The 18,089-nt window shown below is 41.5% G+C and overlaps 1 protein-coding gene and 1 non-coding gene across 2 annotated transcripts in view; one reads left to right on the forward strand and one right to left on the reverse strand.

Annotated features, from left to right (window-relative positions):
- Positions 1 to 18,089, forward strand: part of LOC122676804 (calreticulin-like) — a 49,327-nt gene that overhangs the window by 16,341 nt on the left and 14,897 nt on the right. The window contains 4 exon segments of the mRNA XM_043876372.1: positions 10,645 to 10,683; positions 10,686 to 10,745; positions 13,765 to 13,968; positions 17,929 to 18,023. Coding sequence (XP_043732307.1) covers positions 10,645 to 10,683; positions 10,686 to 10,745; positions 13,765 to 13,968; positions 17,929 to 18,023 — 398 coding nt within the window.
- LOC122678464 lies at positions 12,263 to 12,369 on the reverse strand. The gene has a single exon (XR_006336136.1). It is a non-coding gene; the product is annotated as a U6 spliceosomal RNA (small nuclear RNA).

Raw genomic sequence — 18,089 nt, forward strand, 5'->3', positions numbered from 1 at the left:
GTGCGCACGTGTGTAAAATATAATTAATTCTTTGAGGGTGCAGTGGATAGGGCTCTCATCTAGGAATCAGGATTTGAGTACTACATTCCACCTTGAAAGCATGCATAAGCCCTTTCCTCTTTCTGGTTTTCAATTCCCTAACGTGTGATACAAGTAATGTTGTATTGAGAATAAGCCGCAGAGATAGTGCAGAGGAAAGAATAAATAAGCCCAGACAAGCATACTAGATAGGAAAGAATCAGAGAGAAGGTGAAACCGAAGTAGGGTTTTCAAGAATGAGTAAGAATTTATCAGATGGGTGGGGATGGAGAGAAGGGTGTACCAGGCAAGAAGAACAGCAACGACAAAGATTCCCAGTTATGACACAGTCAGCAGTGGTGTCTTCAGGAAACTGGGAAGTGTGAAGGAGAGAGTGGTTAAAGGGAGGCTGGCAAGCAGGCAGGGCCTAAGGAACCTGGCTTTTGGTTGTAAGCAGGGGGAGCCAGAGAAGAACGCAAGAGGGAGAAGCAAGATCTGGCCCTCGTATTAGAAAGAGCACTTCAGCAAAAAATGTGGAGAATGTACTATGAAACTGACCAAAGTTGAGACTGGAGACAAAAATACCCCCAAAACAAACTAAAAACAGAGCCATCTGGGGGGCTATAGTTATCCTGGTGAAAAGTGGAGAGGCCTGCTTTGCGGAGGGGGTCATGGAGAGATAGGGGAAGGGGCATACAGGAGATAGGTTTAGGAGTTGGCTGAAGGATGAGCTGCATGAAGCCCTCAGCTTCACTGACTTGCTGTGGGCACCTTTTGACAAGGCATAAGCCCCTTCCAAGTGTAGGTTGGTGGTCTCCCATTTTCTGACCGACCTCAGCTATCCTTTGTGTTGAACCCTGAGAGGCTGAACTTCTGACTCTTAATCTCCCCCATCCCCACCCTGCCTGCCTGGGATGGCTTTACCCACACCACAGTTTCTCATGTTGGAAAATGGAGAATATTCCCAGATGGGCAGTCACCTCCCCAAGGACTGAACTTGCCCTGTGTGGCAAAAGTAAAATTCTGAAGGATGTTATCAACAGATATTTATGAAATGTTATTCAGCCGCTCAGTCGTGTCTGACTCCTTGGACTGGATCCCATGGACTGCTGCACACCAGGCTTCCCTGTCCATCTCCTGGAGCTTGCTCAAACTCATGTCCATTGAGTCGGTGATGGCATCCAGCCATCTCGTCTTTTGTTGTCCCCTTCTCCTCCTGCCGTCAATATTTCCCAGCATCAGGGTCTTTTCCAATGAGTCAGCTGAAATAATCCTTGGAATCAAAGAAAAAGGGGCTGCAAGTCTCAAACCCTAAGACAATCAATCATGAATAAAATTCAATACTGTATCTGTAGAAAAGTCTGCTCTGCCTGTTGTCACCTTCTGCAGGAAGCCTTGCTGAGGCCTCCACTAAGTCCCTTAACCTCTCTGCTTCCTTTGTGTTAGTCAGTAAACAGTCTATGTTTGTCTATTTACCTGATTCTCCTGTTTCCAGTGTCAAAGTCAGTGCCTGACTTAGACAAGTGCCTACTAAAGAATTATTGAATGGTTGAACTGAACTTAGACACATACACATATATATCTATCCTTTTGTATGATTCAATATATTTTTTTTTTTTGGCCACGCCACATGGCATGTGGGATCTTAGTTCCCTACAGTGGAAGGGCAGGGTCTTAAGCTCTGTACTGCCAGGGAAGTCCTGATTTAATTTTTTAAATCAACCTTTTTGAGATATCATTTATATATATAAAATACTCATTTGAAGTGTATTATTCATTGGATTTTGAAATATATGTACACCTATGTGACCACCACCACAATTAATATATAGAATATTTTCATCACCCCTAAAAGTTCCCTCATGAACTTTTGCATGCTTAATGTTTTATAATACTTTTCAGTGTTGATTCATTTCTTGTTTATATGTTTATTGATTGTCTCTCTTCCTCTCCTCACCATTTTATTTGCTTCCTGAGAACACGCAGTGCTTCTCTGTTATGTTCATTGCTGTATCTATAACCCCTAGAACAAGCACATAGCAGGTGCTCAAAAAAAAATTTTTTTTTGAAAGAATTAATGAATTGTACTGGGAAATGATCCTTTTCAAGAGAAGAGAATGCTTATACTAGCCAAGGCAAACCTTTCCTGATTGTCAGGGACCAAGGAAACAACACTACGTCAGAACTTAATTTTTGTTTGATGTCCACTGTATAGCAGTGGATTTTTTTCTCTATGTCTTATTTTATTGACTCTCTCAACAGTTCTTTCAGAAAGATGCTATTATCTCTCTTTCACTGGTGAGGAAACTGAAGTTCAAAGAGGTTGAGTGACTCACCCAAGGTTACACAGCTAGTGTCAAAAGTGGTTTGGAGGCCAAATAAGGCAAATTCTGGAAAGCATTCATTGTATTTTGAAGTTTGGAGACCAATTCCATGACTCAGAGGAGTGCTGGGGGTGGAAGGCTGCTATGGTAGGTTGAGGGGCAGATGAAGACCTGGGAAATGAAAAAGACAGTCATGAACTATGTTTTGAGAACTGTGGCTGAGAGAGGAAGTTGTGTAAGGCTCAAGAAAGTAATTTGGGATGCAAAGTGAAAGTGAAGGTGAAAGGTTTGGATGACACAGACGGAGCTTTTGCAGAAAGGCAGTAGGCAAGAGAGTCAGCAAGTTGATGGATTCACACCTACAACTTTACAACCCCTGCACTTGGTACAGTGCCTGGCTCATACAAGAAGGCAGGATGGAGGGAGGAAGGATGGACCATGAGAATTAGGAAGGAGCCAGTGACTGAAAAAAAATGGAGGGGATCAAAGAACAGGTGTACTTTAAGTAACAGAGTGTGAGAAGTGGAGGATAGGAAGCCACAGTCAGAGGCGGAGAGTCTGGGCTTGAGATCTCAGAGATGGAGTAGTTTCTGGTCACAATAAGGTCCAAGACGTGAATGCAGGGGCAGATGGCTAAAGAATGGATGTGAAGATCAGTGGAGATAGGGTGTGTTATTAATAATTGGAAACATTTGAAGCAAACCTAAATATCCAACAGTAGGGGCACAATGAAGTGAAATATGATACATTCATAGAATGTTTGGAAAGTTTATAGTATCATGGGGAAATGTTTAAGATCTAAGTTTAGTTGTAAAAGGTACAAAATTACATATAAGGCATATGTGGTCACTGTGTAAAATATATTCATGCACAGAGGAAAGGATTAGATGAAAATACACCAAAAATATAAATGGTAAATAATGGAATTTCAGATGACTTTAATTTTTTTTTACTTTCTATAATGACTTGTGTTACTCTTTTAATTAAAAACTATTAAAAATTAAGAGAATTGATCTGTCTTTTCATTTCTTTATAGAACTGAATTTCCACCTTTTGAACCCTTGTTTTTACAGCTAATAGTATCTATGCCTTAAGTAACCTTTATTAAGCCCAATTTTACTCACTAGGCATGATAGTTCTCTAATCACACTCCAATTCTCACCTCCACTCTGTAAAGTAGTTATTATTTTCCTAGTCTACATATAACATAACTGAAGCTCAGAAAAGTTGCATAATTTGTCTGATGTCACACAGCTATTAAGTGGCAAAGTCAGGATTTGAACCTAGGATTGTGTAATATCAAAACTGATTATTCTTGTATTACTCCTATTCCCCACCCCCCTTCCTCCCATGAATCTAGTAAGTGGAAGGTGTTCTAGCTCACATTTTAAGTAGTGCCTAGCAACCCCAGGAAAGCAAAGCTTATATCCTTTGAATGTCTGAACTGAAAGGGCCCTGAATACTCATCTAATTCCAAATAGTTTCCTATTTCTCATTTACAGATGGGAAAACTGAGGTCCAGAGAGAGGATATAATATGGCAGGGCCAATTATGAACTATGGCAAAGTTTGACTCAGGCTCCTTTCTTTCTGCTCTTTCTCCAGACTATTCCAGGCCTCATCAAGTAAAGGGTGTTTAGAATTCAACCCTATCATTCTACAGATAGGGAAGCTGAGACCCAGAGAGGAGATGTAGTTTTCCCAAAGTCACACAGTGAGTCAGTGGCAGAGATGTTTTTTGAACCGAGGTCTCTTGCCTGCATAAAGGATGTACTGGCCCTTGCTGCAGGCTGTGAAGTGTCAGTTGGCCAGTTAGTCAACAGGTAATAATACCAGTGGCCCCAGGGACAACACGAACTTTGGAAATCTCAGGCTTTGTGTTAAAAAGGGACACATTAAAATGTGCAGGAATTGCAGTTGATTGAATTGGGGAATCATTGAATTAGTGATACAAACAGGTGTGACAGGTGACAGGAGGGCTAATGGTAACAGCAATGGCCATTGTCAAAGTACAAAATCAGACAGAAAGAAACTGGAATTCACATGAGGTACAGAAGTCACTGAATGGTGCAGAAGTCACAAGATATGTGTGTGTGTGTGTGTGTGTGTGTGCACGACAAGTGAATGTTAATTCTATCAGCTCTCAGACTTGACCATGAAAACTTGGCTGGAAAGACGTCCTGAGACAAAGGACCTCTGTGTCCAGCTGGCTCAGACTTTCTGAGGACAGCCCAGCAGGGCTGAGGAACAGCCTGCTGCTCGGGCCTCTGACTGATAAGCTATTGGGACCATCTGTAGATCGTGGATACTCAGACAAGCTGGGCCTGAGGAAGAATCGCTCTGGACAGATGCCCAAACCCAAGAGGCCTGATCCAGCTGGACTTTCCAGGTCTCAAGTACAAACTGATGGCAGGGATCTCTCCAGGGGCTGCAGGGATGTGAAAGCAAGAGCAGGAGCCATTGTTCACATACAGGAAAAAATAAGCTGGAGGGAAATATATAAAAATGTTGACAGTGGTCATCTTTGGGAGGTAGATCATGGTTGTATGTTTTTACTGCTTATTTGCTTCCTCTGGGTTTTCTACATTTTCTACAGTATTTACTTTGATAATTCAAGAACAATAAAATAAGAAAAGCAGATGCTTTATTTTCTTGTCTTTCTAATCAGACACTGAGCTCTTTGAGGGATTATATCTTGTTTGTAGCCTGGCATCTAGCATTCACACTGGCACAGGATAGGTTCCCTACAAATATTTAAATGAAGGGCTTGTATTCTATCCTACTTCAAACATATAGGCTATTGTTTAATGCTCACTTTCTTGGCAAACTTGACTATCATGTGCTTATTGCTGCTGCCACTGCTAAGTCGCTTCAGTTGTGGCCAACTCTGTGCGACCACATAGACGGCAGCCCACTAGGTTCCTCCGTCCCTGGGATTCTCCAGGCAAGAATACTGGAATGGGTTGCCATTTCCTTCTCCAATATGTGCTTCTTAGAGTATACTTGATTAGAAATGGCAGCCTACGAAATGAATGAGGCACCCACTACAAGAACCCATTCAATGACAGCAAAAGTAATAATTTTAATGGTTTTACTGATCATAATCATGATATTAATTAATAATAATTAGTGTGTGTGTGTGTGTGTGTGTGCGTGTGTGTGTGTGTGCTCAGCTGTGTCCGACTTTTTGCAACCCCATGGACTGTAGCTCACCAGGCTTCAGTCCATGGAATTTTGCAGGCAAGAATACTGGAGTGGGTTGCCATTTCCTACTCGGGATCTTCCCAACCCAGGGATTGAACCCATGTCTCTTGCATCTCCTGCATTGGCAGGCAGACACTTTACCACTGTGCTACCTGGTCCTCATGCCAATCTATCATTCAGCAAGCTTTCATTGAGCACCTACTATGTGTACAGTGTTTCTTTCCTTAAAGAATTTAAATATGCACAGATTCAGAAAAATGACTGACCCAAGATTCTTATTCAGTGCTACTTACCACCCTACAAGGCTTTTTACTAGTTGATAAATATCTGAGTGACTATGGTCTACTTGGCAGACATGCAGATAGACTGGCAGACAGAAAGAAACGAAAAGAATTGAACAGGTAAGATGGCAGGCAAGTAAGTGGGACGTAGGTCCACTGGTTTCATAACAGCTGGGTAGATTGATCACTAGAGGCAAACACATTGACCTCAGGGAGAAGTAAGTGCTCATAGCTGAATAGGAACAGTGGAGACAGAAAAATTTCAAAACAAACCCACACTTTCACTGCACATTACAGCTTCATACAGTGCATGAGTCTTCAAGAAACTTTAAGTTTTGTTTATGATTCTCTGCATAAGGGATCAGAGTCTTTTACAAATGTCTGCAAAACTTTTCCAGTGAAAGTGGTAGAGAAAATGTTGGCCCCTGAAGAGATATGCTTTAGTTTATCTAGCAAATTCTCTTCTGCAAAATATAATCTCACAATGTTGAATAAATGCAGCAAATGTGTATTTTTATCTAGTTATGCAAGCATTTTCTGAAGGGCCTATTGTTCCAGGCTTAGGACTAGGTGCTGGGGAAGGTACAACTTTTATTCTCAAGGCTGAAAATATTTCTCTCTCTACCTTTGGTGTGTATATCTTTGTAAACACATACACATATATACAGATCCGGTTTCAAGTAGTATTTACTGAGCATTTACGATGTGCCTAATGCTGTGTTGCATGCTATTTCATTTAATTCTCCCAGAAACTATGAGTTAGGTAAATCCTTTCTGTAGCTGAATAAACTGAATCTCAAAGAGGTAAAGATACTGCTGGAATGAATCTCTAGCCCAGTCTTTTTAAAATTTTTATGTATTGATTTATTTGGTTGCATTGAATCTTAGTTGCAGCATGATCTTCATTGCATCATGTGGGATCTTTCTTTGTGGCTCATGGACTCTCTGGTTATGGCACGCAGGTCCCAGAAGGCACCGGCTTCAGTAGTTGCAGAGCTCAAACTCTCTAGCTATAGCGAGTGGGTTCAGTTGCTCTGTACATGTGGAATCTTAATTCCCCGACCAGGGATCGAACCAGGGTCCCCTGCTTTGCATGGCTATTCTTAACCACTGGACCACCAGGCAAGTGCCAAGTCCAGTCTTTTGAATTGAACGACCCTACCAGCCAGGCACCTTGGGGGGGTGCATTAAGGAACTAAGTTCATTTGGTAGAAGAATCATAGTTATTTGGCCTCCTTGGTTCTGCATCTCTACAGATTTGGCTGTGATTATGTGCATTTATCAGCTAGATGTGCCTGCTCCCAAACACCTGTTATTTTTTGTTGGATGGCTTTCCGGGTACATACAGATATTTGAACAATTTGAATGAAAGATTTGGCGAGGAAAAAAAATGGTAACATCCAACCTTGGTAAACACACTGTTCTTCTGTTCTCAGTTAAAGAATTCTCCTTAATCTGGCTCCTCTGGCCTGCAGAACCATACAGTACTGCTTGCATTTCCCGTGAAATACCATGCTGTTTCATGCCTCAAGGCCTTTACACATGCAAGTCATTCTGTTTGAAACACTCACTCTTCATCTTTTCTGCCTTTTCAGTTCTTCTTCAGTCATGGCTTCTCTGAAATCTACCTGACTCTGGGGGGTAGTCAGCGCTTTTCTGAATGTCATGGTCCTGTGCTTCCCTCTATCACTGCCCTTACTGCACTGCATTGCAGTTGTTTACTTGTCTGTCTCTTCAGACTATGAGCTCCCTGAAGCTCACAGGTCCCTGGAGAAACTTTTTAAGACTCAAGTTTGTACCCCGGTGCCTGGAACAAAATGGATGCTTGAGGAATATTTGTTGAATGAAAGAATAATGAGTCTGTGATGAGAGCACAGAAAAACTGGGCTCTAGTCTCAGCTCTGTAACTGGCAACTGAGTCCAAGAGCAAGTCATTCTTTCTCTGGGCTTCATTTTCCCTACACACAGTATGAGGAGGTCAGATTAAATGACCACCAAGGAACATTCTGGCTTGAGCCTTTTATGATGTTAAGATGTTATGATGCTAAGAGGAAATGTATAAAACATTAAAATGGGATCTTAATTGACCCTATGACATTATTTTTCTAACAAGAAAGACTCCTTATTTGAGGACATCCTAAACTGAAACAAGTTTGATTTGTATCAGTATTGTTCATCCAGAAAAATAATCAGTGATAAGAAGTCCTGAGTTCTGTTCTCACCGCTTCAATCATAAAGTTCAAGGTCGAAGCTGTCAACTGTTTCAACATGAATGCCAGGCTCACTTAACATTTGTCAAATGTATTAATAAATGGATCAATCCAATTGTAAGGCTGAGAATTTTATGGCATAGGCAAAAGGCAGGACCATGCATCCATTCAGTCATTCAAAAAAGTGTTTTCGTAATTACTCTGTGCTAGATACTGGGACACAAGAGTTTGTAAAATTGTTATGAAACTTATCAGTCCAGTGGAACAGAGACAATATTCAAATTATACGCAAATAGCTTTATTACTTAGGAACTGTAAAGTAGTATGATTGACTCATAGTTTCTGCATACTCTTTAGGTTATAAAAGGCTTTTCATATACATGACCTCATGGAAGTCATAGAGTATAGTAATTAAAAGTACCAAGTTTTTAAAAAATTATTTATTTATTTGGCAGCACCAGCTCTTAGTTGTGGCACCTGGATCTTCAATCTTTATTGTGGCATGCAGGATCTTTACTTGTGGCATGTGAACCCTTAGTCGCAATATATGGGATCTAGTTCCTTGATCAAGGATTGAACCCAGAGCCCCTGCATTGGGAGCGCAGAGCCTTAGCCACTGGCCCACCAAGGAAGTCCCAAAAGTACAGATTCTGATGTTACAAAGGCCTGGGTCAAACCCTGCTTACCTCACTTAACTTACAGACTTGGTTCTTGGTCAAATATCTGAGCTTCACTCTCTTCATCTTTTGAATTGGGGAAAAAATAGAACATTTGTAATAGAGCTATTATGAGACTGTGGTGGTGGTGATTTAGTCACTAAGTTGTGTCTGACTCTTATGACCCCATGGACTGTAGCCCACCAGGATCCTCTGTCCATGGGATTTTCCAGGCAAGAATACTGGAGTGGATTGCCATTTCCTTCTCCATGGGATCTTCCCCACCCAAGGATTGAACCCACATCTTGAACTTGTGTCTCCTGCATTGCAGGTGGATTCTTTACCATCTGAGCCACCAGGGAAGCCCCAGTTATGAGACTACAATGAGATAATGCATGTAAGGCCCTCTGTACAATGCTTGACATGTAGTTACTAAACAGTAGCTATTATTATGATTATACAAGTTTTTTTTCTTCATAGCACTTTTCCCTACATCTCCCTCTCCTAGAAGAGAGGAGAGGTTTGAAATCAGACAGATGTAAATTCAAATCTCAGGTCTGCCACTTACTAAATGAAAAAAAGGAACTAATAATACCTATTTTAAAGCATCATCCATGGGAGTATATGAAGAGAAATTTTTAGTGAGCCATGTAAAAGTCTAACACATAATAACAAATCTTTTGACTTTGACATCAATTCTTATCCTTCATTGGGTCAGCTATGGTCAAGGAAGCAGGACCTGCTTCTTTCAAGCCACAGCAACTTGAGGCAGAAAGAACCTTCTGGGGTCCCTCCCTTGGATTGATGGATGAGGTGGTCACTGACATTTTCTGGCCTAACACTGAGATCTTAGGAGCAACAAGGGAAGACAAAAGAGAAAGCAAGCCCCTAGGCCTCAAGAAGGGAGGTTGTTGTGTGTGTGATCAGTCATGTCCAACTCTGCGACCCCATGGACTGTAGCCCGCCAGGCTCCTCTGTCCATGGGATTCTCCAGGCAACAATACTGGAGTGCATTGCCATGTCCCCCTCCAGGGGATCTTCCTGACCCAGGAATCGAACCCATGTCTCAGTGCAACTTCTGCATTGGCAGACGGATTCTTTACCATTGAGGAAGTTTGTTTTTAGACTTCAGTAATAGGAGGCAAGAGAGCCACTCAAGGTGGTATTATTGGATGTATGTTGAAATGGGCCTTTCATGGGCAGAGCTAAGGCAATAATCCTGGATATCAGGTAGTGGTATCTGAGAAAGACTGACTCAGCTGCAGGAAGGAGATAAAATGAAAGCCACCCTCAAGGCCTCTTTCATCTTAAGCTGCCAAATTGCCCCATGACTCTGAGATCGTGGTGGGTCCAAGAAGTGGGAGTCAGCAATTCTGAGGCATAAAATCAGACAGGCACTGAATGTTTGGAAGGAGTGCCGGCTCCCAAAAGAATGCTTCTTTGTCTGTATGCCATCTATGCCAAAGCAAAACAAATTTATCAGCATCTCCTTGAAACTGCAGAGGAGAGTCTAAAAAGTTTAAGCAATAAAAAAGGTAAAGGGAAATTGATTGTTCAATATCATCATTACTAATTCAAGAAGTATAAAATGACATTGCTAATCTCTTTACTTGGTAAGCTAATTTTATTATTATACTAGACATAAATATGTATAAGCACTCAGTCCCTCAACCATAAAGGTACTTTACCAAACATTCCTGTAATGATTTTCGTAATTTGACTTTCATAGGGGAGGGTGTGTTAGAGCATTAATGGAGCACTAACTACATAACAGTACATGAATAGTGGGTTCAGGCATCAGATAGTGAGGGGGTTTACAGGAATATTGGAGTTACCTTCTGATAGCCCGTTACTGTCTTCATAAGACTTGATCAACCTTGGCTGAATTTCATTGTCTTTAAAATACACAAACCATTTCTATACGCTGCTTTTTTTCTTCTTTAATCCCATAGATGGATGGAAAAAACAATGGATGGAATCTAAACATGGGTCATTTATGGCAAATTTCAGCTCACTGCAGGAAAGTTTTATGGAGACAAAGAAAAGGATAAAGGTAATTACAAGAATCCAGAAATATACTAATTCATTGGGAAAGTTCTGACTTCGATACAACTGTTTTTATTCATGATTATCAACTTACTTTTTTTTCTTAGTATAAAAAGAAGTGGTAAGTGGAGAAAAGTCTCTGCAAAAATAATGTATTTATTGAATAACAGGTATTTAAAACTAAGTCCTTAGACACATTACCCCATTAATCTTCCTAACAACGCCATTGAGAAGGTTACTATTAGGTTCCCAATTTTGCAGAGGCCCACAGAGAGGTTGAGCGATTTGCCCAACGCTATATTCACAGCTGGCAAGAGGTGAAGCTGAGACTTGATTCTAAATCTGACACCAGACTGTGTTCATTACCCAGGACTATACTGCTTTCCCCAATCCTAAGCTTTTTTAAATTTAACTCTCTGCACTTGAAAAAAGGGACAGCATTATATAAGCCCCCAATACTGCTCTCCCCCAGAGCTGCTTGCTACGATGGAGAATTGAGCAGACAGACCTAGGGCCATGACTTGCTAGCTGCATAATTTGGGCAAGTCTTTTCACTTCTCTGAGCTTTGATATTAGATGGAGATACTAATCATCATCTACCATTCATTAGGCAGGGCTGCTGTAAGAACCTCATAATGTTTTATGAGGGAAGGGGGACGCTAGGCAAAGTCTTTCTTTTTTTTTTTGTCTGAGAAAGCTTTTGTCCTATAAATAGAATCCATTGATTATCCTCTGGAGTGATTTCCCATCTTCTCTCTCCTGGATACTACTGTGAATCTCATTTTCATGTTTATTAAAGGAGAGAATTACCAATTGGCTTGTACATTTTAAAATTTCATTTAAATCCACTCTGGAAAATTGTTTCCAGAGAGAGAACAGAGAGACTGTCTGAGGGACTCTTGAGGGCAGTGTGCACAGCCACCCACCTCCTCTCAGCTTGACTTCTTGGTTGTTGCCCCATATCTCATCCTATTCAGGTTCATTAGATGCCCCCTGGTTGTCTAAAAGGGTTCTGGATACAAACGAGGCTTGGAGAGCGGGGAAATCACATGGCTACACAGCTACATCCAGTAGAGTGGAGATTCAAGGATTGGTCTTCTGCCCATGGGTTTAGTACTCTTGCCTTTGTGCCCATGCCTCCTCCATGAAGCCTTCTCTGACTATTCTGGCCTTCCTGAGGTCTTTGGGGAAATAAGCATCAACTTCACTTTTTTTTCAGCTGCGCTGGGTTTTTGTTACAGCGTGCAGGCTCTTCACTATGGCCGGTGGGCTTTCTCTGGTTGCGGCACACATTTCTCTAATTGTTTCTCTTGTTGCAGTATGAGGGCTCTCTAGTTGTAGCACACAGGCCTAATTGCCCTGCAGCATGTGGGATCTTAGTTCCCAGACCAGGGATTAAACCTGTCACCCCTGCATTGGGAGGCAGATTCTTCTTTTGGAAGGGGGGTGTGGATTCTTAACCACTGGACCACAGGTGAAGTCTTTTTTTTTTTTTTTTTCCATTTATTTTTATTAGTTGGAGGCTAAAATATGGAACGCTTCACGAATTTGCGTGTCATCCTTGCACAGGGGCCATGCTAATCTTCTCTGTATTGCTCCAATTTTAGTATATGTGCTGCCGAAGCGAGCACAGGTGAAGTCTTAAGTCTAAGTGTATGCTTTAAAATATAGACAGCTCTTAATGCAATATCAGACATGAAAGTGCTTAGCACAAAGCCTAGTGTACAATAGATGCTCAAGAGACATCTGAATCAGGACCTGTGATCCTTCTGTGCGATTTAACACATATTTATTGAGCATTTCCTCTATGTCGGACCTTGTCCTAGATCTTTATGTTAAAGAGGCCTCTGCAATCCAGGAGTTTAAAAATTATTCAAAGAGACTGAAATAAGCTTAACTGCAACATAATGTGATCCAGGGAGGTACCAAGAGTTGTGGGATCGTAAAGGAAGGACCCTCATCAGTCATGAATAATGATAGTCCCTTGCATTTTATATTGACAGTTTACAAAGTGCTTCTTACATCTCTTACCCATTTGACTTTCAAGAGAACCCTCTGGAGTATGATTAATTATCTACATTTTGCTGATGAGGAAGCTGAAGCTCAGAGTTAAAGTGACAGAGTCATAACCAGAAAGATGGGCAGCAGCTTGGAGTAATGAAAAGACCACTAGCTTGGAGGTCTGGACACTGGCTTATGTGTATGTTACTTGTAAATATATGATCTTAGATTAGTCACTTTCCCTCTCTGGAGCTTGGCTTTCTCATTTATAAAGCAATGTAGTTAGACTACAAAGGCTCTAATACCCCTTATAGCTCCAGTATTGTCCGGATGGGGAGATAAAGTCTCAGGTTAGGGGCTCTGAAATTAAGTAGACTGATTGTATGATTTTGGACAAATAAAATCGCTTTAGTGATTTCATAATAAGGTAGAGATATTAGTAAGGCCCACCTCATAGAGTTTTTATGAGGATTATGAGTGGTAACACACATGAATGAAACATACTACATGGTAATGAGGAAGTGTCCAATAGGTGTTAGCAATGATTACTATTTACTCTAAGAGGCCATGCTGGGCCTCTTCTTATCACAGCAGTTGTGCACACCAAAGCCTGATTCTGGCCACCCATGGGGTCTCTGTAGAAACCCCATGTTCTGTAAAACTTCAGAACAGTATTTAAGTATCTCTTGTAAATCAGAGGCAGTATGGTATGCTGAAAAAAAGAAAGAATCAGTCAAACATGGCTTAAAAATCCCAGTTTAGTTCCTTACTAGCTATGTGGTCCTAGGCAGCTCACTTCACCTCCCCATGACTCAGACTCCTAATTTGTAAAAGTGAAGATAGTACCTGTTTTGCAGAATTGCTCTGAGGCTTGAATAAAATAATGTGTGTAAAGCAGCCACGACGGTACCTGGCATGCAGCAGGTGTGTAAGAAGGTACCAGAAATTGGTAAGACCAAGTGCTTGGTTTCTGTGGCTGCTCTTAGGGTACTGAAGTCTGAAGATTCTGTGCTCTCTGCTCTCAGGTCTCCAAACCAGCGAAGATGCTAAGTTTTATGCCCTCTCAACCAGATTTAAGCCATTCAGCAATGAGAACGAGACCTTGGTGGTTCAGTTTTCGGTAAAACATGAGCAAGGCATTGATTGCGGTGGTGGGTGTGTGAAACTCTTTCCTGACACCCTGAACCAGCAGGATATGCATTCAGAATCAGAGTATTACATCATGTTTGGTAAGCGCTCTGATAGCAGTCACTGTCAGCTACGTAAGGTCTTTTGTTTTTTTACTGTGCCGGGTCTTACTTGTGGCACAATCTTTGTTTCGAGATGCAGGTTATTTTAGTTGCTGCATGCATGATCTTTTTTTTCTTTTTCAGTTGTGGCATTCAGTTCAGTTCAGTTCAGTCGCTCAGTCGTGTCCGACTCTTTTCGACCCCATGGGCTGCAGCACGTCAGGCTTCCCTGTCTATCACCAACTCCTGGAGATTGCTCAAACTCGTGTCCATTCAGTTGGTGATGCCATCCAACCATCTCATCCTCTGTCATCCCCTTCTCCTCCTGCCTTCAATCTTGCCCAGCATCAGGGTCTTTTCCAAGAAGTCAGTTCTTCACATCAGGTGGCCAGAGTATTGCAGCTTCAGCTTCAGCATCAGTCCTTCCAATGAATATTCAGGACTGATTTCCTTTAGGATGGACTGGTTGGATCTCCTTGCAGTCCAAGGGACTCTCAACAGTCTTCTCCAACACCACAGTTCAAAAGCATCAATTCTTTGGTGCTCAGCTTTCTTTATATTCCAACTCTCACATCCATACATGACTACTGGAAAAGCCATAGCTTTGACTAGACAGACCTTTGTCAGCAAAGTAATGTCTCTGCTTTTTAATACACTGGCTGGGTTGTTCATAGCCTTTCTTCCAAGGAGCAAGCGTCTTTTAATTTCATGGCTGCAGTCACCATCTGCAGTGATTTTTGGAGCCCAAGAAAATAAAGTCTGTCACTGTTTCCATTGTTTCCCCATCTATTTGCCACGCAGTGATGGCACCGGATGCCATGATCTTAGTTTTTTGAATGTTGAGTTTTAAGCCAACTTTTTCACTCTCCTCTTTCACTTTCATCAAGGGGCTCTTCAGTTCTTCTTCACTTTCTGCCATAAGGGTGGTATCATCTGCGTATCTGAGGTTATTGATATTTCTCCTGGCAATCTTGATTCCAGCTTGTCCATCATCCATCTCTTTTTTCTTTATCAGTTGTGGCATGCAGAATCTTTACTTGCGGCATGCAAGATCTAGTCCCCTGACCAGCCATCAAACCCTGGTCCCCCTGCATTGGGAGCCCAGAGTCTTAGCCACTGGACCACCTGGGGAGTCCTGTGAGATCTTAATGAGAGCCACTGTAGTTCTACAAAAGCCTCAGAAGCACCTGGAACAGGAAATTTCTTTTTTAAAATTTATTATATTGAAGTATAGTTGATTTACAGTGTTGTGTTAATTTCTGTTTACAGCAAAATGATTCTGATATATATATATATATATATATATATGTATAATATATCCAGTTATACACACACACATTCTTTTTCATATTCTTTGAAGCAGGAAGTTTCTAATGTGATAGCTCCACCTCCCTCTGCGGTTTAAGACTCTTCAAAGACCTGAGAAAAGCAACTCTAAACCTACATGTTAATATAAATAGATCAAAGAGGTGGAGAGTCACATGGTATTAATAAGGCTATAGTACAAAGAGACATTCTCTATGTCTAAGAATAGGAGAAAGGGACAAGAAACTATGCAGACACCCTCAAATGTACAGATGTAATACAATAATGCTTTGTGGTCTGAAGGAGATTCCTGCCCCCCAGGCAGAGAAAGACATAGAAGGTCAGGGAAATTGCTTTTATCCAACATCTGTGGTGCATCCAGTGATGCACCTGTAACCTCAGTATACTGGGCTTCTTTGGGGCGGTCCAGCTCTTACTTAGCTCCTACCCTTAGACCAGCTTCAATGTTGTTGATATTTTAAAATAAAGAAATGACAGCAACTAATCCCACTCCCAAATCACTGATGAAGAATGTGGATTTTACTGAATGTTTTTGCACAAATTCAGAGGAAAAGTTTAAACTACACATCATACATCAACATTTCCTTAAAATTCTCTCTAAATATTTTTTTCTATTCCCAAAGAACTCCATGTCTCTCTCTGGCCCTTCCTCAAATCCTCCTCTTCAGCTGCTTCACCCTTTTTCTGCCTGCGTCACTGCTCCCTCAACTCTCCTTTCTTTAGTACTGTGCTACCGAAGCAAGCACTGCTCTCCTTCTTTCTTATATTTCAATGTCTTTCTTATTTTTTAATCTTTTTCTTATGTAGACCAATATAGCATTCTGGGTCTCTGAAGTGTGTGTCTTCCACCTCTACTTTTTTAAGAATTCCCCCTTCTCACAAGGAACTTATATTTGAAGATGTACATGGTGGTTGTAGTAGGGAAATTGGAAATAGGTTTCTTTTAATGTGATTTTTTTCAAATTAATATTATTTATTTGATGCTCAAAAAACCCAACAAGTTTTTTTGGGCTATCATCATCTCCATTTTATAAATGGGAAAATACAGGCAAGAAATTTGCCCAAGGTAAATAAGCGGAAAGTAAGATTTTGAACCCAATTTGTCTGGCTGTAAAGCCTGGGCTTTTTCTACTCTACCCTTTTGTATTCTGTTTGGTTGGGGACACAGGCATATGAGTCACGTTTTAAAAGACAGAATGAAAGACATACTTTTAAAAAGCTGTTGATGAGATGCCATGAAATCGCAAAAGATGGCATGACTCAGTCCAACTAGGGGCTTTTGGGAGAAGATATTAATTACTCTCTGAAGAATGGGTTAGATTTTAATAAGCAGAAAAGAAAATAGAGGAAATATAATTCAGGCATAGGAAACTGTGTATACAAAAGCTCGGGGGCATGAAATTCAAATGCAAGTAGAAAAACGATGAGACCAATGCTTTTGAACTGTGGTGTTGGAGAAGACTCATGAAAATCCCTTGGACTCCAAGGAGATCAGACCAGGCCATCTTAAAGGAAATCAATCCTGAGTATTCATTGGAAGGACAGATCCTGAAGCTGAAGCTCCAATACTTTGGCCACCTGATGCCAAGAGCCAACTCATTAGAAAAGACCCTGATGCTGGGCAAGATTGAAGGCAGGAGGAGAAGGGGACGACAGAGGATGAGATGGTTGGATGGCATCACCAACTGGATGGACACGAGTTTGAGCAAGCTCCGGGAGTTGGTGACGGACAGGGGAGCCTGGCGTGCTGCAGTCCATGGTGTTGCAAAGAGTCGGACAGGACTGAGCGGCTGAACAACAACAGCGTGGCCGGCGCACACTCTGTGCGTGTGTGTGTGTGTGTGTGTGTGTGTGCGCGCGTGCATGAGTCTGTTGTGCATGCAGGCACATGTGTAGGATAGTCAGAGAGCAATATCATGAGAAATTAGGTTGAAAAACTAGATTAAAACCTATTCTTGGACCTTTGTCTAAGTTTTCTGGGCTCAGAACCACCAACCGTGTCCTCTAAAGTTTTCACAACGCAGGAAGAGCCCCCGGCTCTGTTTCTAGTTAAGGTTGGGTTTAAATCTTGGCCATGCTACTTATTTGCTGTTTGATCTTGTGCAAGTTGCTTAACTTTTATGGGCCACAATTTTCCCAACTAAAAGTTGGGATAGTAATACCTACTTGTGAGAATTAAATGACATGCTATTACGTGCCTGGCACAGGCAAGGGGCTTCCTGTCAGGTTTGGTCAGTGGGATCCCTGGCAGAAGATCACAGGGAAGGAAGAGACTTGTGTCCCTTGATTGAAAGTCACAGCTTCTCTCCAGGCTGCCCTCTCTACTGAACTCTTTTTTTTTTTTTCTGGGCTCTGATAACCACTGAACATCCCCCCTTCAGGCCTAGGGATGGGAATAGCCCTACTGTTGCTAGCGTGGAATATAGCATTATTCCTTATATTTTCTCAATGTCTTGCTCCCACTATTTAAAATAGTTCCTTTATTAAGTTCTTCTGAAATAATCCTAAATTTGTGTGTGCTATCTATTTCCTGCTGGGACTCTGATGATTACACAGACCATGTCTGTTTTGGCCACAGAACAGGCAAACTGCCTAAAAGTGATGGAAAATCATGCACTGGGATTTAATTTCCAGGCCTTGACATCTGTGGCTTTGGCAACAACAAAGTACAAGTCATCCTTCGTTATCAAGGGAAATACCATGAGAACAACAAGATCATCAAGTGCAGGGTGAGTGTGTGGGCTGGTCATTAGCCTTGGGAGAAGGGCAAGCATTTTGAATATGTTATCTGATTT

This window comes from Cervus elaphus, chromosome 20 (genome assembly GCF_910594005.1).
Source record: "Cervus elaphus chromosome 20, mCerEla1.1, whole genome shotgun sequence".
Taxonomy (NCBI): Eukaryota; Metazoa; Chordata; class Mammalia; order Artiodactyla; family Cervidae; genus Cervus; species Cervus elaphus.